Source organism: Tursiops truncatus, chromosome 12, assembly GCF_011762595.2.
Source record: "Tursiops truncatus isolate mTurTru1 chromosome 12, mTurTru1.mat.Y, whole genome shotgun sequence".
Taxonomy (NCBI): Eukaryota; Metazoa; Chordata; class Mammalia; order Artiodactyla; family Delphinidae; genus Tursiops; species Tursiops truncatus.
This window is the reverse complement of record NC_047045.1, coordinates 58,331,509-58,355,488: the sequence shown is the minus strand read 5'-3', so window position 1 is coordinate 58,355,488 and position 23,980 is coordinate 58,331,509. Positions and strand designations below refer to the sequence as shown.

At 37.3% G+C, this 23,980-nt stretch overlaps 1 protein-coding gene across 4 annotated transcripts in view; it reads right to left on the bottom strand.

Moving 5' to 3' along the window:
• AKAP7 (A-kinase anchoring protein 7) overlaps positions 1 to 23,980 on the bottom strand; it is a 141,469-nt gene that overhangs the window by 43,867 nt on the left and 73,622 nt on the right. For all 4 annotated transcript variants that reach the window (XR_012324836.1, XM_073789597.1, XM_019951830.3 and 1 more), the window contains exon 7: positions 17,092 to 17,239. Coding sequence is in view for 3 of the 4 variants with exons in the window: in XM_073789597.1 (XP_073645698.1) it covers positions 17,092 to 17,239 (148 nt within the window). In the remaining variant the exon portion in view is untranslated. The remainder of the gene's footprint in view (positions 1 to 17,091; positions 17,240 to 23,980) is intronic.

The window sequence follows — 23,980 nt, the reverse complement described above, 5'->3', positions numbered from 1 at the left end:
CATATACACAAATTTTCAACTCAAAAATAACTAAGAAATTCATGTGTCTGTATGTTTTCATTTAGGAAACAAGCTATATATATGGAATTCTGGTGAAAAAAATAGATCCGTTTCCCTGCCATTCCATGCGCCCTCCCCCCGCAAATCTGAGTAGCTATCATTCAGAAGGACCTAGAAAGTAGCCATCTTTTACCCAATTATTTAGAAATACAACAGTATGTCAGTATGTAACTAACTTGAATAGTTTAGATGTAAGCCCCTCCTCACCCATCCCTATCTCACAAAACAATCAAGTGGTAAGTTAAAATTAAAAATAATCGCTAACATTTCCTGGACACCTACTATATACCAGGCACTTGCTAAGGGCTTTACATTTAATCATTCATTTAATCCCTACCACGGCTCTGAGGCAGGTACAATTACTATCCCCACTGCACAGGCGAAAAACTTAACCTCAGGAAAGTAACTTGGCCAAAATCTCTCAGAGAACTGTAACAATAATGGGATTTGAATTCAATCTGTCTGGCTGCATAAGCCCTGAGCATCTCATTGCTGAGTTCCTTATTATTAAACACAATTTGTGTGTGGTATCAGGTATATACTTTATGAAACCTCTTCCAATTTCAGAATAATGTTCAGAAAAATAGTTATTTAATCAAGCTCTATGGTAATATGTTGTAAATGCCTTGGTTTCTCATGTTTTGTCACCAGATCCTTTTATTAATGGTGCTGGAGTATTTAAAATCCTATTTTAAAACAAAGACCTAAAGACAGGTCCTTTATTGGAGCTGGAGCCTGGCCCTGCTGCCTGCTATGCCTTGGGGAAATGACTCAAGGGAGAACACGGGCACCAGAACAACCCTGGGAAGCATTCACCTTCCACGAAAAGGAGCAACTTGGACCATTCACAAGTAATCCTAGAAAATATTAGTAGGGTTTTATTAGGGGGTTAACAGACTCCTTTCAGTAATATATAGAGATCTACCATAACTAGAAGATTAGAAAAAGAAGTAAGGTTAACATCAATGAGAAAAAATATCTGATATCATGTTCATAAATTTAAAACCATAACCTTTTCATGTTTTCTTTTCTCACAGGCCTTGCTACAAAAAAATCATGGTTAAAACAGTTGCCCATATCTGCTATAGCTCTTTGAATTTTTATCATAATGGTTGAAATGGCAGGAATAAAACTAAAAAGTATGAGGGGGCAGCAGCTGCCTCTTCTTCATGTACTCTGAAATATCAGCTCTGATTACTATCTCCAATGGGAAAATATAATTCTTAACTATGATCAAAGACTCTATTCTCTTTGTCACTGTTTGGCTTTATTTTCTATCTATAACTGAAAACATGTATATTTGGATTTCTGGCCAACCTTGCTATAAAAGTCTGACTCTAAGGGAAAAAATCTCACTGTAATATTCTGACTCTGTAAAACTGTACAGATTACCAATTCTTCTGAGATCTCCCATTCATTAAGAAAGGAAATCTGAGTTTGACAACTTACAGAAGCAAATGAGAAAGAAAAGAAAAAGTAAATGTTCCTGTATTCAAAAGAGTGGAGAGAAAGAGGACATCAAATCATGAAGTGTAAAAAGAGGGGGAAAACGCTTTATCCCTCCGAATTCTGGAACCAAGCCTTAGGAGACATGCCTTTAAGCACAGAAGGCACACTTCAGGAAGATTTCCTTATAAAGCAGGTAGCACTCTTTAACAGAAACTGTTACACCAAGAAATGTCACAGTTTCAGTGAAAAGTTACACAACTTCAAGAAATGCTTGGGGCTTCCCTGGTGGCGCAGTGGTTAAGAATCCGCCTGCCAACGCAGGGGACACAGGTTCAAGCCCTGGTCTGGGAAGATCCCACATGCCGCGGAGCAACAAATCCCGTGAGCCACAACTACTGAGCCTGTACTCTAGAGCCCGCAAGCCACAACTACTGAGCCCACGTGCCACAACTACTGAAGCCAGCGTGCCTAGAGCCTGTGCTCCGCAACAAGAGAAGCCACCGCAATGAGAAGCCCGCACACCACAACGAAGAGTAGCCCCTGCTCGCCGCAACTAGAGAAAAGCCCACACGTAGCAACGAAGACCCAACGCAGCCAAACATAAATAAATAAATTAAATAAATTAAAAAAAAAAAAGAAATGCTTGACAATTTATGGAAACACAATTCATGAAAACTGGGATGTTCTGGAATATATCCCAATTTTTTTTATGTTGACGTCAGAGTACCAAAAACCAAGCAGTTACTCTGGGCTTGAAGAAGTTTAGATGGACTTAATATTGTATTCTGCTTCTCTATGTTCCTGTAAAACCAAATTTTAATTCTCAATAATCAATCCACAGTAAGCATATACCTATCACACAGATGCTACTCCATTCTGAGCCACGCTACATCTACGTAGCCATTTTGTACCCAAAGGGCAAGGTTCTGAAACTACATCATTAAATATTGATATTTGAAAGCTGTTCTTATGAGTGTCTGTCTGCAAAGGAAAGAGACTAAAAAATTATAACTGAAAAACTTTAAGGATAATCTGTAAATCTCACCAGTAAAGTCCTTTTTAATTACCAGCTAAAAGAATCTTGACCAACCAGAAATTTGGGAGCCAAGATTTTTTACCATTATTCCTACTTTAGTCATATTTTCAACAAAGACTTTTTAACTTCTCTCTGCAGTGCTTTAGCCGTTTTTCTCAAAAACTGAAAGTTATAGTTATCTGTATTTGAAACTGCCATATGCTGTACAATTTCAGTATGTAATTGGAAAGACAATGTGTTTTTTCCTATATATGAAACACAAGGAGAAAAACATAATATACCATGTGCACTTAGGAAAGGAGAGGAAACAAGCAGATAACCAGAGGTACAAAGGAAGTCCTTCCTTACCAATCCATAATGACCTTCCCAATCTCCACTGACACATGCCAGCTTAGTGCCAAGCTTCAAATGCCTCCACCCTGCTTATTATTCAGTCAGTTCTTTTCTATGTATGTGGCCAAACCTTAAACAATGTATGTAATTGAAGCCCTTTCCTTAATGGTGAGAAATCAGTTAGGGCAGAGAATCTATTTCCCTGCTCAGAGAACAGACAGCAGCAGGGCTGGGAGAAGGGCTGAGAAGTTACAGTGTGTACCTGGACACCTTGAATTTGTATTATACCATTTTATCAATTCAATTTGATTCCAGGTGCTATTTATTACACAGAGTATGTGCTAATGTGATAAGCACGTCGGCTCTTGGGGTGAAGTTAACTCTTGAGTCGAGGGGTGCTGCCAGAGGAGGTGAGAGAGAAAGCCTGGGTCAAAGGAAGGTGGGGGGCCCACATTTGCAGGCACGCGTGAAAGGAACAGAAGGAAGCCCAGCATTTGCATTGTGGTAAATCCCATTTGACAGTTTTAGGAAGGCAGTGCAGTACCGGAGGACAAAGGCTGGTGACAGTCATCTACCCTGGACAGATACTGTTCAGGCCTGCTTTTTTACGGTCTGTCCTTCTTTGCAGGCATTAACAATGAATTCACAAAAACTGACATGAGTTACTTACTCATGGACAAGTGAAATGTTTGCATGTTAAAACCTACTTAAAAAAAGAAAGAAAGAAAAGCAGAGAATACACTTAATCTGCTGGCCAGTATTCGTATTATCCGATATGGCTGCTTTCTCATTCAAGTGTCTTTAATCCTTTAATGCCCTGAACCTTTCAGAGAGAAAGAAACATCCTTCATAGGAAGAAAACATGTATTTCAAAAAGCCAAAAAGGACCCAATAAGTAGATTCTATTTGTAGTTTAACAATGTAAACAACACAAAATTTGGTTCTACAGTTCCCAACTTATTGGGGGGTTTTCACAGGTCCTAATTCTTTGTGTAGAATATCCTCAATACGTGTAGTTCTGAAAGTGGTTCACTGTTTGTCTTGGGCAAGACAACAGTCACATTTCCTGCTATGTAAAGCATTTGAAGACTTCAGATAAAAGGTGCTTTAATAACTCAGTATAGAATTATTAAAGTTTTTTTCCTCTAATAACATTTAAAGTGATACAGAAGAATGAAAGTGAATCCCCAAGATAATGACAAGAAAATTCTCTTATACTAGATGAAATGCAGTTAAATCAAGATTGGTTTCAGCAGGTCTCAGGATCTGTTATGATCCACCATGGTCTAGGCTGACACTCTTCTGATACACTATGTCAGTATTCATTATGTTTACGGATTCATCTAACAAGTTTTAGTAACTATCAGAACTGTGCTTAAAAACCCAAAACACTGAGTCTATTTTCTGTTAATACATTTTGCAATTTACATTCAAAATGTGTATCTGTTAGGAAGCATTCAGCTGCAAGTAACAAAAAACTCCTGATTCAAGAGGTTACGAATTTTTCAAAATGTCATTACCTCCTATGACATTTGGGTTGGTTATTTCTGTGGCTTAAGATCATCAAGGTTCACCTACTAGTCTCCCATACTCAGCACACGGGCTTGAAGTCACCTAGTGTCCCTGTCGTTAAGATGCTGCTAAGTCCAGGGATCGCATGTATACTCAACAATTTCCAGCTAAAAAATGACGTTCTCTTCCCAATAAATTATGCATCATCAAGAAAACTGTTCTCTGAGGTCCCAAGCAGACTTCCCCTCACTTATCAGAACTGGGTCACGTGCCACTTCCTAAACTAATCACTGGCAAGAAGAATGGAACCAATCAGGGCAAAAGTGGAGCCCACGTGCCCTAAAGCCCACCGCCTCACAGGGAAGGGACAGCTCTGTCAATCAGCAATCAGGGTGGGAAAAGAATGGACTCAGAAGAGGCAAAACTCAGAAGAGTTTTATATTTAACTTTTAATAAAAATGTGGTATCTACTGTTTGGTCAATTAAACTTAGAAAAGTTCTTGAAAAGGTCTATAAATAATTTTGTATAGCAAAAAACGATAAAAGCCCTAAAAAGTGAATCGATAAAGGGTGGCATAGTAATTTTTATTTTTTTTTGAGGTACGTGGGCCTCTCACTGTTGTGGCCTCTCCCGTTGCGGAGCACAGGCTCCGGACACGCAGGCTCAGCGGCCATGGCTCACGGGCCCAGCCACTCCGCGGCATGTGGCATCTTCCTGGACCGGGGCACGAACCCGTGTCCCCTGCATCGGCAGGTGGACTCTCAACCACTGCCCCATGAGGGAAGCCCAGATTTTTAAAAAAATCTATCATATATAGATAAATGTATGCCACACTTATCAACTAAATTCTTGCTAAAAATGCATAGTTGGAGCAAAACTGTGAACTCCCTTTCTCTAAACCATATTAGGCCAAGATTGACTTCTTAAGTAAAAGCTTCTGCTTTGATCAGAGCTGTTAGCAATGAAAGTATATTTGGCAGCTATGGTTCCCTGGTAGGAAAAATAAAACATGATAATCAAATGTAGTTTCCTGTACTCACAGCCAGAATCAAAACAGAATATTCCCCTGAATACCCTAGTCAATAGAAGATCAAATAGAGCCACAATTCATGAATAGGCAAAATGTTGTTCTTCCTGTTAGCTACAGTTAGTGCTTTAGGTATTTTATACAAAACATAGGTAACGCTTTATTGTGTTTTTCCCATAGCTCCCCAAAAAAGTCAGTTTTCCATCTTCACCATTGTATTTTTATACATAAATTATATATAAATATGTGTATGCAATATAAAATATTACATAAATACATAAAAGGCACTTGATAGAGATATATTTGTGTATATGTGCATTTTTATTTTTGAAATGCACCAATTAATCCACGCCGATTTAAGGACAGCATTAGGAATGAGGCAAATTTATAAAAATCTGACTGGGTGTTCTGATGTTAGGAAAGTAAGAATACTGTTGCAATAAGTATTCTAGTATAACTAGTAGTGCCATTAATCTTAATAACTAACATTTTTATAACTTTATATGTCAGGCACTGTGTTAAGTACTTTTAAAACATTAATAAGCATTAATTAGTTTGGTGAAAAAACACGTTCAGAGGCAATTAGGCAACGTGATGGGCCAGTTAGCCATAGCTTTTGGCAACTTAGGCAGGCTCTCCTAAGACTAATTCCCTATATCTTAATGGCTTCTTTTGACTGCAGAATCTGCCCTCCCATCATTTCATTCATTTATTTTTCTTTTTATTTGGAATTCAATATTTTCTTTCACATTTTCTAAAATACACTTAAAATCAGAGGCTGTACACATAAATCATAAAATAACACAAATTATCATTGCATCATTCTAGCAGTGATGCTTAATTTGTCACATAGTTAAATTTACCACATAGCACTACCCCTTTAATAGGTAAGGTTCTCAAGGCATCTAATATAAATCATAAGGTTTGAAACCAGGCCAACGGATGGTTGGATTTTCAAAATAGCCTGAGCCACAGCTGTCACTCTGTGTTAGCATCAGATTAATAGCTGATATACCAGTTAAAATACAGTGAGCCATCATTATGATTAATTTGCTCAGTTACTTACCCTGCAACTTCCTCTAACTCAAGCAGATGGAAAGAAACAAGCTGAGAGTTCCAACTATCAGTTGCTTTTCAATTTTATGAGGGGCATAAATAATGAAACTTCACTTTCTTTTTAGAAGACAGGTTTCATCAAGGAAACATTGTAAGAAGAGGACAATTAGATTACAAAAAGGAACAGGACTGGCATTTGAAATATAATATTTTACCACGTCAAACGTTCCACTTTTCAAGAACACTATGCTTTCTAGGTAGGATGATGTAAGTCCCATTTAAAGCAGGATACTCTTGGTTTTCTTCTTTTAACCCAGCGTAGTACACTTACAAGTATCCATCAGGGTAATAAATTCCATGGCCATTCAATTTGTGTGTCATAGAGTAAATAATTAAATACCTTGCACTCAGCTCTTATTAAATTACTTGATAATTAAGTTTTCAAGTAAAAAAAAAAAATGTACAGTTCCCTTAGGTGATAAATTGTCTTTTCACTTTTCCCTCTTCTAACATGCTTGAGGTAGATTCATCTTACTCAGTCTAACTAGAGATGAAATTTTCTTAATCATCTCCCTGTCAGCCTGTGCAAAAGAAAACAAGACAAAATGTTTTGGTCCTGCCTACCACAAAAGAGGCATTCCTATATTATAGAATATAAATTTCACATAATAATGATTTTTTTAATGCATCGTTTCATATAGCTATGCTATTGTCAGTCTTGGGTATTTTTCTACTTGTCACATTCTTACCACAGAATGCTTAAATGGAAACTTAAAAGGGATAAACAAAAACATTAAGGAGAGAGGAATCAACCTAGTTTATATTTTATAGAGAGATAACTGAGTAGCCATCAAAATTAATTTGTTCAAAGAAAGAGTAGGAAATATTGATCAAAATTAAGTTTGGAATGTTGTCTGAGGATTAAATTTTTTCATAGTTTTCTTGGACACATGAACTAAATCGGGAGTTCTTAAATGTTTTGGCCTCAGGACCCCTTAACACTCTTAAAACTTATCTACAATCTCTCCCTACCAAAAGCTTTTGTTTATTTGGATTATGTTGTCAATATTTACTACATTAGAAATTAAAACAGAATTTTTAAAATTTTATTTATTCATTCCTTTCAAAATATCAATAATAAATCCACTATATAATAAATATTTTGTGAAAATACCTGTATTTTTTAAATTAAAAATTTTTCTAGTGAAATGAATGGCATTATTTTTCATTCTCATAATTTTCTTTAATGTCTGGCTTAATCAGACAGTTTTATCCTCATATCTGATTCTGCATTCAATCTGTTGCAATATGTTGTTTCATTTGAAGTATAAGAAAAATCCAGCCTCACATAGAAGTATATTTAGAAGAAGGAAGAGAATAATAGCCTTTTCAGATAACTGCAGATATTCTTCTTTGATATTACATCAGAACTTGACAAGTTGTAGTTTCTTAAAGTTTAGTTGCAATGTGGAATCTTAAAAGCATAACAATGAACTTTTCATACTCTTTACAGTCAAATCTTGTGGTCTATATTGACCTTTCAATGGGCCTTTTATCCATGCATGTCTTTGTAACAACACACATCAGTCATTTTAAAAATATTGATTCACTGAGTTATGCAGATTCTCCATATTTTGACATATATCATTATATAACATCAAAAAATTCATTAATATTACACCACCTCATTAGGTAAGTCTTTATGGATTACCAAGGGGAGCAAGAAAATGTTTGGGGGTGAAGGAAATTTTCAGTATCTTGATGATGATAACGGTTTCACAAGTGCATACATATGTTAAAAACTCATCAAGGGGCTTCCCTGGTGGCGCAGTGGTTGAGAGTCCGCCTGCCGATGCAGGGGACACGGGTTCGTGCGCTGGTCCGGGAAGATCCCACATGCTGCGGAGCGGCTGGGCCCGTGAGCCATGGCCGCTGAGCCTGCGCGTCCGAGGCCTGTGCTCCGCAACGGGAGAGGCCACAACAGTGAGAGGCCCATGTACCACAAAAAAAATAAAAAATAAAATTCTTAAAAAAAAAAAAAAAAAACTCATCAAGTTATACACTTCAAACAGGTACAAGTCTCGTGGATAAGTTATACCTCAATAAAGTAAAGACAGATAGTGTGATAGATAAACTGGAAAAATGGAGTTCCTTATTCTACTTTGTGTTCTCTACTTTTGTGTATAAAATTTTCCATTAAAAAAATGTGGGGGGGGCTTCCCTGGTGGCGCAGTGGATAAGAATCTGCCTGCCAATGCAGGGGACACGGGTTTGAGCCCTGGTCCGGGAAGATCCCACATGCTGCGGAGCAACTAAGCCCATGTGCCACAACTACTGAGACAGCGTTCTAGAACCCGCGAGCCACAACTACTGAGCCCACGTGCCACAACTACTGAGGCCCACGTGCCTAGAGCCCATGCTCCACAAAAGAAGCCACCGCAATGAGAAGCCCATGCACCACAACGAAGAGTAACCCCGCTCGCCGCAACTAGAGAAAGCCCGTGCACAGCAACAAAGACCCAACACAGCCAAAAATAAATAAATAAAATAAATTTTTTTTAAAAGTGGGAGAAAGTCTTTAAATTTAAGAATCTGTCAACTCAAGGTAATAGATTACAGTTTTCTAAAATTCTTATTATTGCCTGAAAGCTTGAATTTTATCATTAGCAGTAAATCATGTCAGTTGTCCTTGATGTGACAGGTTTATTTATTTTCAAGATGTCTGCCGAACACCCAAGTGTGAAAATGAAAAATGTCCATGGGTCAATTTTCAAGAAAAAATGGTGTTCCATGAAGGAAAGTGGCTATTTTAGCTCGCAACTTAAACAACCACACAGTGCTCTTCCCTGAGTTAATCTCCCACTTCAATATGCAGAGGTGCTTTATGAACACCTCCCATTTTTGTCACACAAATATTAAAAAGACACATTCTCAAAGATTGAGATTAAATACAATTAATAATTCTTACTACTCAGCAAGACCATTCTTAGGTGAAATTGGCTTTTTTTTTTTTTTGCAACTGCCTTGATTCACACTGGTAACCCACAGTTTTACCCACCACTGCTTTTGCATCATCAGTGCAAATGATAATCCAGAGGAAAAAGCAAATAATATCTTAGTATTATTATAAAAATAGTTTTGCCCTCACAGACCCTAAAAGTATCTCAGGGACTGCCAGGGATCCATGGACCAAACTTCGAGAAATAGTGATTAAAGCCATAAGAGTTTAAAGCCCAACAAAAGTGTAGCCTTAGACTATTAAATCATTCATAAGATAAGCACAATGAAGCACATTTTTACTGGTCATACAGAGTGAAGTAAGGCAGAAAGAGAAAAACAAATACCGTATGCTAACGCATATATATGGAATCTTAAAAAAAATGGTTCTGATGAACCTAGTGGCAGGACAGGAATAAAGATGCAGACGTAGAGAATGGACTTGAGGACACAGGGTCCGGGGAGGGGAAACTGGGACGAAGTGACAGAGTAGCATTGACCTATATACACTACCAAATATAAAAGAGATAGCTAGTGGGAAACAGATGCATAGCACAGGGAGATCAGCTCGGTGCTTTGTGACCACCTAGAGGGGTGGGATAGGGAGGGTGGGAAGAGATGCAAGAGGGAGGAGATATGGGGATATATGTATGGCTGATTCACTTCGTTATACAGCAGATACTAACACAACATTGTAAAGCAATTATACTCCAATAAAGATGTAAAACAAAAAAAAAAGTAAATGATTCATGTCAGCAAAAACAGACGTTTAAGCACATATCTAATGCCAACACCCCTACCTACTAAGTAAACCTTTAAGTGATGTATGACATTTTAGCAACATAAACATTTTCAAATTAAACATTTTAGAAATGTATTACTTATCACTGATATGACAAAGGCTCAGATTTATGGATTCTAGAAAGCTGAAAGATATTTGTCCTAGCTACGCCTTTCACCCAAGGAAGAAAAACTGTTGACTTCCTTTTCCCTGCACCCCTTCCTACCCTATCAACCAATGGGTCAATTACACTGACATCATTATCTTCCATAAAGAAGACCCCCACGCTTACATACCAAACTGGGCAAGATTCAGAGCTTTTGGAGCTCTGCCCTGACCCCTAATGGTAAAGAAGCATGGAAGGTTAGAACACCACAGTCAAATCTCAGGGTCTCCTTAGAAGTAACCCCAAAAAGTACTTTCCTTTTGGCTGAACCACTACCTACACAGGACCACCGGGAATCGCTGGATGGACCATGACAAGGCTTTTAAGACTGACAGGACTGGTCTAAGCTGTCCAGGTCTAAGAGTGATTCTAAAAAAGCAGGGACACCTGGATAGAATAAAGTCATTGACTCAACTCACTTGGAATTCTCCATAGTCATTTCAGCCCATAAAGTCTGAGTCTGGTGTATTGTTGGTCTGACCTATCTGACATTGGCTACAGACTGCTGACTACAGCTCTGATGACGCTAACTTACTGCCTATGACCCCTGTCCTCTTCTATCACCATATCTGCATAGGCCTGTTTGTTTCTATTTCAGCTGATGGTCAGCCCAACCCTAACCCTCTCACTGCCTCTGTTCTACAGTTAGAACTAATTGAAGGTCTTATCTTTAGGATCCAATCCTAAGTCATTCTTGAGTATTAAACTTCACCCTCTTTTTATCTCACATCTATCTACTCAGTTTCCTTTATCACTTACTCACTGACTTAGTATATTCAACTGTGCCCATCTCCTTTCCCACCTCCCTCACCAACTCCTCAAACACACAAACCTCCCCTCTGTAGCTTCCTCAGCTAACTAGACTGTAGACTCAGTCACGGTGCCTCCTATCTCTAATATTACTATTATTCCTATCACTTAATATTATCACTAATATTACCCCAACCCTGCCTCCCAATCTATTGCTTCTCTCCCCCCTGTAAACTGTACCTATTGTTCCTGGACAGTGTCCTTTCTCTACTATCCACCTCATCCTATTTATCCAAGCTCTGCCGCGCCCCATCCCCACTTTCCTAGAAGCTAAAGCTTCTTCCACTGTGTCCTATCAAAGCCCATTATTGTCAGGGATGAAGCCCTATTTCTCTACTCCTCCTCCCTCTCCATTTCTCAGATATAGTCTTAGCTCCCCAGTGACGCTATATCACTTTTTTTTTTTATCTTTATTGGAGTATAATTGCTTTACAATGGTGTGCCAGTTTCTGCTTCACAACAAAGTGAATCAGTTATACATACACATATGTTCCCATGTCTCTTCCCTCTTGCATCTCCCTCCCCCCCCAACGCTATATCACTCTTAAGGGCTATGTCTTATACTTCTCTGTATCTCATTATACCTGAGAGAAGTGCACACACTCTACACTTTCAATAACATTCATTAAATTAATGGTGAATAATTATTATTAAACCAAAAAACAGCTGGGGTTCTCAGAAAATCATGTTTCTACCTCTGCTTGCAGAAGCTATAAAGAAGTACATTGGCCAGCAAAAAAAATATATATATATAAATATATATATATATATATATCTCTCTCTCTCTCTTCTCGACCTTTCCAAATTCCCCACTGCCTCCTCTAAGAGGCGTCTGACAGCTGAAAGTAAACTAGTCTTTGCAAGCACTAAACTGCTCATCAATCTTACAAAGGGTGTCATTTAGTCAATTACCTTCCCTAAGGAAATATAAATGGAACAGAGCTGCAAGAGAAAAATTAATTCACCCAACTCCAGTAAGTAGCTCACAGACAACAGCTTTCACCACTCTAGGATATCTGAGCTATAGTTCATTCCTGGATTCACCAGGAAGAACTGGCTTTTCACTTTTTTCTTTTTTGAATTTTAGCTGATTAATGCAGTTAGGTTTGAAGGAGTTATATCTCAATATTAGGTAAGCATAATATCAACCACATTTCTTATTATGAGAGAATTAGAATGTAGTACCTTTCTCTTGCATCTGAACATGTGACTGTTGCCTCCATATCCTACCAAACTCCCCTAACACTCCATATAAAGATGCATGATGGCAGAAGCTGCAGAGGAAAATGCTCAGCATGGAAATGAAAAGTAGACCCAGGGAACAGCAGCAGCTGCCGGGGGATCCAAACTCAGATGCCTTCAGGAACCAATCAAGTAGTGCAAGTGAGTTAGGCAAACTGTAGAAGAACAAGAGTCAGGGGTTGATGAAAGGCAGCTACTTTCAAGGTGTGCCTACTACCCCACCCAGGAAATCACTGCATGCAAGAATGTAGAGCACGTGTGGCCACATTTCTGGATTATTCAAAGGCATCAGAAACCCAGATTTTTTACATAAAATCACCCCCAGATTGGCAAGTAATTAAAATTATAAAAACAAATTTAAAAACTCTGTGTTAGTTGAGTACAACATGAAAGGCTGTTAATTTGTGATCTTTGGAACACAAAGTAAGGTTGGTGGGGTGTAAAAAAAACATTCTAAAAAAATTTCCTAAAACTAAATCTCTATTTCACAACCACTTTTAGTAACTGGATTTCTATGTTAATCCTCTATGTCTGACTACTTAATTAATGATCCCAACAGATAGATGAAAAGCTCAAATGCAAAAATAATAACAAAGAAATCAGAAGAAAATATAAACGAAAATGTATCAAATCTTTGGTTTGGAGATGACGCTATCATAATAATTAAAGAAATCACAGAATTTTTTTATCTATAGTTTTACAAAAATTAAAAACATTTAATATGAAAAATATCTTGTGACCAAAACTAAATGCAAAATAAAACCTGGAAAAATATTTGAAGTCAATATGGCAAAAGGCAAATTATCTTTACTCTTAAGAAAACCTCGCAAGTTGGTAAGAGACACAAGAAGAATGCACTCCAACTCCTTATGGACAAAGATGGTTGCTGTTGCCAGTTCCTAACCTCATACAAAGTAGTGTACCCTGTGGGACTAGAACTGAGACATCTGCAAAACCACACATGGGGTTATGAGGGGGAAACATGCACAATTAAATGAGCTCTCAAAAAAAACTTTAAAAGCACCAGAGGAAATCAGGTGCCACAAAAGACCCAACAAATAGTAGAATTCACACCCAAGGAATCAGATTTTCAAAACATGAATTTTCAAAATTAATTATATTAACATCATCAAAGAAATAAATGAAGGAATAGCATCTATAAAGCAAAGATCAGAACAGGAAAGGATGAAAAAGAATCAAATGGAGATCTTGGAAATGAAGCATAGTCATTAGTTTTTTTGTTTTTTTTGCGGTACACGGGCCTCTCACGGTTGTGGCCTCTCCCGTTGCGGAGCACAGGCTCCGGACGCGCAGGCTCAGCGGCCATGGCTCAGGGGCCCAGCCGCTCCGCGGTATGTGGGATCTTCCCGGACCGGGGAACGAACCCGTGTCCCCTGCATCGGCAGGCGGACTCTCAACCACTGCGCCACCAGGGAAGCCCCTGTTTTCTTTTTAATGTCCTAAATGATATAATTGAGACAGCTGAAAAGAAAATCAGTGATTTGGAATCCAGTGCTCTCCAAGAATGCACCATTAACAAATTAAGAGATAGGAAATATGTAAATCTAATAAATTCTCTCCTCAGAAAAATCCACATATGTACCTACATACAAAGTTGTATAAACAATTTCAGAAGGTTCCCAGAGTCCCTGAAGCCTAACTTCCACTCTAGAATTCTGAATACAAAATATCTTAAGATCTGAAATCTGTCTCACTCTTTAATGCAAACAACACAATACTGATTCAAAGTTCAGGAAACAGACATTAAATTTGAGTTAGTATCAAATTAAAGAGAAGCCATACCAACGGAAGCCAGTTAAATCTGAACAAGAGGGCAGAAGATCTAAATAGACATTTCTCCAAAGAAGGCATACAGATAGCTAAAAAGCACGTGGAAAGATGCTCAACATCACTAATTATTAGAGAAATGCAAGTCAAAACTATAATGAGGTATCACCTCACACCGGTCAGAATGGCCATCGTCAAAAAATCTACAAACAGTAAATTCTGGAGAGGGTGTGAAGAAAGGGAGTGCTCATGCACTGTTGGTGGGAATGTAAACTGGTACAGCCACTTTGGAGAACAGTATGGAGGTTCCTCAAAAAACTAAAAATAGAGCTACCATATGATCCAGCAATCCCACTCCTAGACATATATCTGGAGAAAACCATAATTCGAAAGGATACATGCACCCCAATGTTCATTGCAGCACTATTTACAATAGCCAGGACATGGAAGCAACCTAAATGTCTATCAACAGAGGAATGGATAAAGAAGATGTGGTACATATATACAATGGAATACAACTCAGCCATAAAAAAGGACAAAATAATGTCACTTGCAGCTACATGGATAGACCTAGAGTTTGTCATACTTAGTGAGGTAAGTCAGACAGAGAAAGACAAATATCATATGATATCATTTATATGTGGAATCTAAAAAAAGGGTACAAATGAACTTATCTACAAACAGAAATAGAGTTACAGATATAGAAAACAAACTTATGGTTACCAGGGGGTAAGGGAGGGGAGGGATAAATTGGGAGATTGGGATTGACATATACACATTACTATATATAAAATAGATAACTAATAAGAACCTGCTTTATAGCACAGGGAACTCTACTCAGTACTCTGTAATGGCCTATATGGGAAAAGAATCTAAAAAAGAGTGGATATATGTAATGTATAACTGATTCACTTTGCTGTACAACTGAAACTAGCACAACATTGAAAATCAACTATACTCCAATAAAATTTTTTTTAAAAAAAGATAATACAAAAAAAAAAATCTGAACAAGAAATGAAACTCACAAAGATAGAGTCCTGCCCAGTATTCTCTGTTGCAAAACTCAGGTAAGATCAAGAAAATCAGTCATTATCCATAGCAAATACAAGACTCTAGTGTGTATTAAAATTGGCTAATTATTAAATAATAATTATCATTTTAGATGCAGATATTGCTTTAATGTTCATAAAGGCAGGAGAATATAGAGTATGTGTAACAGGCAAAAACCATTTTTTAAATAATGTTATATGATTGATATGGGGATATAAGATGGGTGAAGTTTGAAAGAAACTAAATTGCTCTGAAGTAGAAAAGCGTGAGACAGAAAGAAGCCTGAGAGAAAAATCTAGAGAAATTGTCATAATAAGGGGAATTTTAGAAACCAAGCTGATAAAGAGCAATAAAAGAAAACTCAGTGAATGGAACACAGTAACCTGGGATGACCTGAACAGAGCCGTGCAATGGCAATATAGGAGACCCATGCTGTGAGCTATATAATGCAGCCCCGCAATACCTTCAGTAAAATCTACATTCTGCTCTTTTTTTAGAAAATGGGAGTGGGAAAGGCAATGAAGCACTGAGTTCTCCTTCAAGGTTGGTTTAAAGTAATTACAGAGAAGATATGGAAAGCCAGCCAAAATCTATATTATGCAACAAGCATTTAAATTTGCCTTTTACAATGAACCTAAACAGCAATGTTTGGTCTTCATCAAAACTTTGATGGAAGGCAGCTCTCTTACAGAGATTCTGAAAACACAAAAATCTTCCTTAAAGCACACTTGAAATGTTCCAGAACATAAAATTCAAATGACATATTATCTTCTGTTTAAGATAGCTGCTAAGATCTTTGGAAGGTAAAATAATGATTTCTCTGAAGATCTCTAGTGAGAATTTAAAAACAAAATTGTGTCTCTTGAACATTTTTAAAATACTTTAAACTTCAATATAAAGATTCTTTCAGGATGTATATTTCCATAGGTTTTCTTCAAGCTGACGTGGAGAGAAATTACCTTGGTTGAAGACCTTGAAATATTTAGATATTGGTATTTATCTTCTCTGAGTATTTTCATGTTACTTCAAAAGTATACAAATCAGGTTGTCTTGAAGTTCACAATTTTGTAAGAAGACTGCCCAGTTTGAAATTGTATATTTTAATCACAACAGATCAGGCTCCTTTAAAAGACATTCCATTGCAAACAATGAGTAATACCCCTGTTCTGGTTTTTCAGATTCTTCATTTGGTGTACACACTTTGCACTCGGAAACATAATTGTGTATGAACCTGTCTCATCACATGCCATCTCCCTGATATGATGACAGAGCATTTATGTATGAATCTTTGTTTCCCCTTAAAACATGTTTTTCTTAGGGAAGAAATTAAAGGACAAGTTTTCAATCTTTGCAGGCCACCTATGCTTTCCCTTCCCAGAGTGAAACTTTCTGACCTGGCACATTCTCTTCCTAATTAGAAGCAGTGAACACAAAAATGCCTGGTATAGAATGCTGTGGTCACGTAGGTCTTCACTGGAGAAAATGCTTTCTTCATATTCACGAAATAAAATTAAACTGAAATGAATTATGAATCAACATTTGAAGACTTCATGATGACTGTGTTTAAAGCACAAAAGTATAAAAACCATAGGTACTAAAATCTTGATTAATAAACATGAATACTAAATATGTTCCACAAAATGTTTAATGTATTACTGTCAAAACGTAATATTTAGGAAAATACGTCGTTGAGAAAAACATACAACATAAACATTTGCCAAAACAAAATTATGCTAAAGAAATCAAAATCAAAGATAATGAGTAATTTTTAAATGGCACTCACCAATCACAATTGAAGACTCACAATGATAATAACCATTACTTTGCTTTTCCTTCAGCATGGAGCAAAGATCTATGCGATGTACCATTTCTTCTCCAAATCTGTGACTGATAAATTTTTCATAGAATTTGGGGTCTATTTTTTTCACTCCCTTGAAATAACAAAACAAAATCACATCAATCAATCATTTCACCTAAGCAACCAGCTCACATCTATACCACTTTCTTAGAACCTGATATTACATGTTGACTGCCTACTGGCATCTTAAAATGGATACCACAAAATTGTTGTAAAGTTGTTTTTAAAGTCCCTCTGCCTAGAATGAGTTGTATTTTTTTTTTAAAAATCATTAAAGAGCGTTGAGTTTGAACGTGGAAGCATTCAAATCTTCATATACTTTAAGCTTCAGAAATAATAAAGTATATCAAGTTGAAATTTGATATACCATGGGAAGAGTAATCATCTCCAACAACAATGGAGCAATGGGTGAACTTTTTAAAGTGATATGGATCTTAACACTTTACAGTGTGTAAAATGTTTTAATAAATGGATGCAATTTTTAAACTTATGTAAAAAATCATCTGAAAGACAAAGGTTATTTGAATTAGAGTAGAGCGGTCAATGGATCTTCCAAGTTCTTCTCTACCTGCCCCTCCTGATTCTCAGTGTACTTTCACAGCAGGAATAGGGCTGGTTGTTGAAAAATTACAGTGGGATGGATGCCCTTGGTAACTTGGTAGTTCCCCCAAATATGGGAAAGAATGTCTTCCCCTCCCCTTACTATACATGGTCTTATACCCATCTCATAGTCCAAAAACACAGTCCATAAGATGAAGATACAGTACTTTACAGGGCAAGTTTACCGGCTGACCGTGCGCAAACTTTTTCTTTAAATTTATATATATTTTTACATTGCCCTGGAAATACCTGTTATTTGTTAAAACTTAGAAAATATAAAGAATCTAGAAAAAAAGAAAAGAAAAATCACTCATGACCCTGTTATTTATATAAAATACATTAACCCTGTGGTGCATATCCTTCAAGTGTCCTTTTTATGCATATGTATTATTATCAAATTATATTTATATAAATCTTACTCAAGTGCAATTAGAATATACTCTCCCTTTTTACTCACAAAAGTTACAAAAAAATTTTAAACAGAGATGTAAAAACAAAAATATCAAATCACCCCAAATTACTACTACTAAAATTTTACTATGTATTTTATTTTTCCTATGCACAACATGAGTTATACCATGAGTACTAACTGACACCAGTGCTTTTTTCCCACTTAATATGTCCTATCAATAAATAATATATTGATGTGCAAAATATTTTTACATCTCCATAGTACTCCATTGTATGGAGATATAATTTATTCATTCAATTCTTTATTGTTGAACATTTAGGTTGGTCTTAACTTTTAATATTATATTTAACATGTTTTGTTGATACATGTTTTTGTTCTATGTCCGAACTGAGCTCCCCATCTTTCCTAACCCCTTTACTCACAGACTTTCTTTCCCACCTCAGTTCAAGTTGATCAGACTGGAAGACTTGGGGTCATCCTTGATCCTCCTCTTTCCCTCAACGCCACCTCCAATCAAATCCTGTTGGCTCTACCTTCAAAACACACCCAACTCTCACCACTCTCCTGCTACCTTTGTCTGAGCCACCTCTGCTTTTGTCTTTCACCTGGATTATCCCAACAGCCTCCTGTTTTCCCACCGTTGCCTCTTCTAAAGCCAGAGTGATTTTATAAAAACATACATCCAGATCAGGTCATCCTCTAGTCAAAATTCTCCAAAAGGTCTCCATTTCTCTCAAAGGAGGAGTCAAATTACCAGACCGGCCTGCAGGCTCCTGTTCTGCTCTCCCCCTACTTCCTGGGCCTCATGCCCACCACTCTCCCCTTTGACCCCCTCCAGCCTCCCCGACCTCCTTGCTCTTCCGTGAACATGCCAGGCATATCCACCTCACAGCCCCTGTGCTGCCTGTTCCCTCTTCCTGGAATGCTCTTCCCCCAGATATCCTCCTCATTGCCCATCCCCATCTCCTTTAATTCCTTGCTCAAATATTACTTTCTTAATAGGGCCTCACTTAACCATGCCATTTAATTTGTACTCCCCCCACCCAGGAGGTACTCCCAAATCCTCTCTATCCTTCTCCCTTTATACACACTTATGTATATTTTTAATAGCACTTACCATCTTCTAACATACTCTGTAATTTATGTTTATTTTCATTGTCTGTCATTAGCTGTCTCTCTCCATTAGAATGTGAGCTCCACACAAGGATTTTCATCTGACTGTTATTCTCTGAAATATCCCCAGTGCCTAGAACAGTGCTTGACATGGAGCAGTGCTTGATAAATAATTGTCACAAATGCCAAGGAGGATAAAGTTTCAAGAAGAGGATAGTTGACAATATCAAATGCTGTTCTTTCAGAGTTCAACAAGAATGAAACTGAATGGATTTCTTTTGATTTGGTGAGTTGAATGCCTTGAGAGACAGCAGAGCCTAATACTGAGGGCCAGTCAGTGCATGAGTTCAAGTCCTGGCTCAGCCGCTTTTCAGCCATGTGACCTCAGTTTCCTCATCTGTAAAATGAGATTAACAATACTACCTACCTGTAAGTGTTACATGCACTAAACAAGTAAATTTATAGAAGTGCTTAAAACAGTGAAATATGGTAAATGCTGTAATATATTGATATATATAATTACCATTAGTGAAAATAATAGGTAAGATTTCAGGGGGAAAAGGTTCCGAGTAAATGGAAACTGACCATTCTTATTTCTCTTTCAAATGCTTTTTCATTCGTGTGTGTTTATTGAGTGGGGGTGGGGTGGAGTAAGGGTGTCATTCCCTTTGACCAGACAGAAGATCAGTGATAAGTCAGCAGAAAAATCAGGACCTTCAGTTTTCAAGATACCATTGCCAGCACTGTCTAGCCACTATAATCTCCATTTCAGTTCTGTAAGATGTCATTGTTTAAAAAATAAGAAATAAGGGAAACATAAGAGCTACTCTAATCTGTTAGGCTAATTAATTTAATTTTAGCAAAAAGTAAGCACCAACTATTTTGCAAGAATTCTCCATAGATGACTTCCGACATGAATCTTAAGGAGTTATTTTTTACCAAAGAGTGAAATGGAATTAATTCTTTAACTCATAATTTATAGAGAGAGCTGTGGTTCAAAGAGGCATGAGGCCTTAGAAGGCACTGAAGTTATATGCCCTGATCAGAAAACATCTTCAATAATAAAGATCTAGAAGATCTTTAAGATTCTATAAGAATCTGCTTTGTCTGATATATAATATTAGCATGATCTTTGTTCTCTGGGGAATTTTTTGTTTGACAGTATATTTTGCAGGATTTTTTCAGGCTCTTGTGTCCCATGGCAATACATCTCTGTTCTAGTAAAATCTATGTGAATTAGTCTCACCATCCAGCTGCAGCAGGTGGTGTTCTTCCTTCATAATAAAGAAATGACTATCATTCAAAGAAAATAAACAAGTACATCAAAATTGCATGTCTTTAGAGTAAGACTAGGCAGCCTCCTATTTTCTGAATGGATCCACTGGGTTGCCAAACTAGTCCCAGAGACATCACCCTGGCAAGGTTATATTTTAAAGCTTACAAGGCTGGTTTTCAAGTTTTGGACCACAAATTTCTCTTTGCTTCCCTATTTCACAGCCCACACCCTTTCCAAGGTACCTTGTCATTTAAAGAAAGATGGAGGTATAATATGTTAGGAGAGCTCAAAGAAAAACCACAGAAAAATGGTTAAAGCCAGGAAAATTTGACCTGTGAAGGCTGAGAGAGTTGGGATTATTTCCAACAATATGTAGGGTATCTTCAACAAAACCACGCTAAGGGTGTTGCATTTCTGGAATACTGAATATGCCTTCTGATTGTCTAGTACTATGTTTGAAAATTACGTTTGCCTTGGACCTAACAGAAACAGGGTATATTTTTTAAGGCTTCATATTGATAATTGTACCCAATATAACTGACATATCAATTATGCATCATAACATTGAAGGAGAAAATAGGAAGTTAAAGACAGAACAGCACACTTTGAAACAATAAATTAGTGGCAAGAAACATCAAACAGAAAAACTTTTCAAGACTATCCTAATTAATCCTCAGAAATGACTGAAGTTTTACTTCCCTTTGGCCTAGTTTCAAGTATTGTTTAGGGAGAATTATCAGTGCTGTTCAAAGCCACTTGGTAACTTCTGATACAATGGACCATGAAACCCTGAGGAACTTCATTCTTGATTGTAACTTGGCATGCAAAGAGCCAATACAGGAAAAATGCCATCGAGAGTGTGATGTGTAGTTTTAGAATCGTCTCATGGCTGCATCTGGTAATGGAAATTATTTACTCGGGAAGCACTCACCATATCATTTATATTTAGTTAAATGATGTGTATAATTTAATAGGCACCAAAGAGGGCTCAATCTTATATTACTATGCATCCAACTCTATTTTCAATATAGGAAGGAAACAGAGCCACAAAATATGAAAAATCACATTAATGTGTGAAAATCATTCAGTTAAGGTTCTGAAAGATGAAATACTTATTATTCATCTTTAGTTTCTACAACAAAGTTATTGAGATCAGAAAAACAATGGAATGAGAGTTTTGTTAAGAAGGTTAACTTTTTTTGTAATAGAAGATAATTTCATATTGTTACTTATCTTTTTTTTTTTTTTTTTTGCGGTACCTGGGCCTCTCACTGTTGTGGCCTCTCCCGTTGCGGAGCACAGGCTCCGGACGCGCATGCTCAGCAGCCATGGCTCAGGGCCCAGCCGCTCCGCGGCACGTGGGATCTTCCCGGACCGGGGCACGAACCCGTGTCCCCTGCATCGGCAGGCGGACTCTCAACCACTGCGCCACCAGGGAAGCCCACTTGTTATCTTATTATAATAATCGCAACTTCCATGATGAAAAAATAAACAGCCTGCATATCAATCGAAAAAATTGTGTCCTTCTGAGGTTAAGCTTGATATTCCTGGAGCTCTGTTGTTTTCCAATAGTTTATTCCTGTCACCCAACAGCTATGAAAGAAAAGTATGTTTCCTGTGATAATGACATGAAACCAAAATTCAGGATGCAAACTAAGAGCCAAAGCAAATTGGCCTGTCATTTGGGGCATCAGCTGATTAAAGAGGAATATGGTAATCTTTTACACTCATTTTCATAAGTGGAAAACAGGTACTTATCTTTAGTGATACGATATTGGTTAAAAGACTAAAATTATTTTTAATGATGAATAGTCATCCTAGTGAAAAGTTACATACTGGTGATTCAAAGTTATAAAAACATTATATATTGACAAGGGGCTTCCCTGAAGCAAATCTTACTTTACGATTCTTAATGACTCCATCTCTCAGCAAAACTACATTTTTCACTCTTACTTGTACTCTTTTATTGCCATCTTTCTCCTGATACAGACACCTGATGACCTCCTTGTTGGCTGCAGTCCTCCCTCAGCCCCTCTCAGTGGGGAAAATGGAGACACTTCCCATTCAGGCTCAATTCCACCCAAGCCTGTTCTTGACAGGGATGGAAAGAGACTAGGAGTCTTCACCACACAGCTAATGTTCTCTAGAACAGCATGGTGGTTTGAGAGCCAATGCCCAGCACCCCCGAGTGAGAACTGCCTTGAAGCCTTCCCATCTCCTCCTGCAGCTCTCGGCCAGCCTGTGGGCCTGGGCTCTGCCTCGACCCTCTGTCCAGCAATGCCCATTTCCTACCTGCCTGGGGCCCCGACACCCTCCCTCGTGCCTGTCAGTAACTTCAGAGATGAAAAAGTAACAAGTGATGGAAAACAGAAAAAACAGTTGTACTTTGCTCATTGTTTTGTACCAATCTGAAAAAAATGATGCTTCCTACCATCAGTTTAACAATAATAGAAAATACTTGCATAGTATTTACTATGTTCAAGCACTGCTCTAAGAACTTATTAACTTGTTTAATAATTGCAATAACCCTGTAAGATTAGTACCATTATTATCCCCAGACAAGGAAACAGTCACAGAGAAATCATGTCACTTACCGAAGGACACACAGCTAGTAAGAAGTAGAGCTTGGATTCAGATTCAGGATAAGTGGAGAACACAGATAAATTGAAAAGAACAGAATGATAATATTCAAGCTCTTTCACTATTTAAAATACTAAAATTCTAAGAATATTAATCATTCTTAAGATATAATCATATATACTATCATATTTCTAAAACCAATGTGAAAATTACTTTGAGAATCTCGAGCATCTAAAATACCTGCATTTAATATGTGCATTAGTATTAATAAAGTGATAATTATATGTCCATAGTAAATGAATTTCATAAAGGGAGATGAGAAAGAATTCATAGATGCTACTTCCACATAGTAAAAATTACCCAAATAATCCAGCCTATAAAAAGAACTCTTCTTATACTGCAAATATGCAAATAATCAACTAAAATACTGGCAGAGATTACCTGCGTTTTTTAAACCAACTCTTTGTTTGAGTATCCAGTATTTCTCAATTCTTCATTTTACCTTACGCTGGAGCATGTATGCATCTCATTTTATGAGGCTTTTCAAAAGCCTCATAAGGCTTTTGAAAGAGGTCATCCTCTTAATCCCTCTATTTATATACTTGCTTTTAGCACTACTGTTTTGTTTAATCTGGAGGCTTCAGAGAAAGAAAAAGTAGAAACTTTTTACCCTAGCGCCATATCGAACATTTACAATATTGCACCTTTCAGCAAATAATAAGTAGAAACAAAGCTGCTAGAGCTAGATTTTTAATCTATTGTTGACACCCCCTTCTCCCTGTCCTAACACTGAGAAGAGCCGGATGCTTCTTGGGGTTATCAAGTGACAAGGA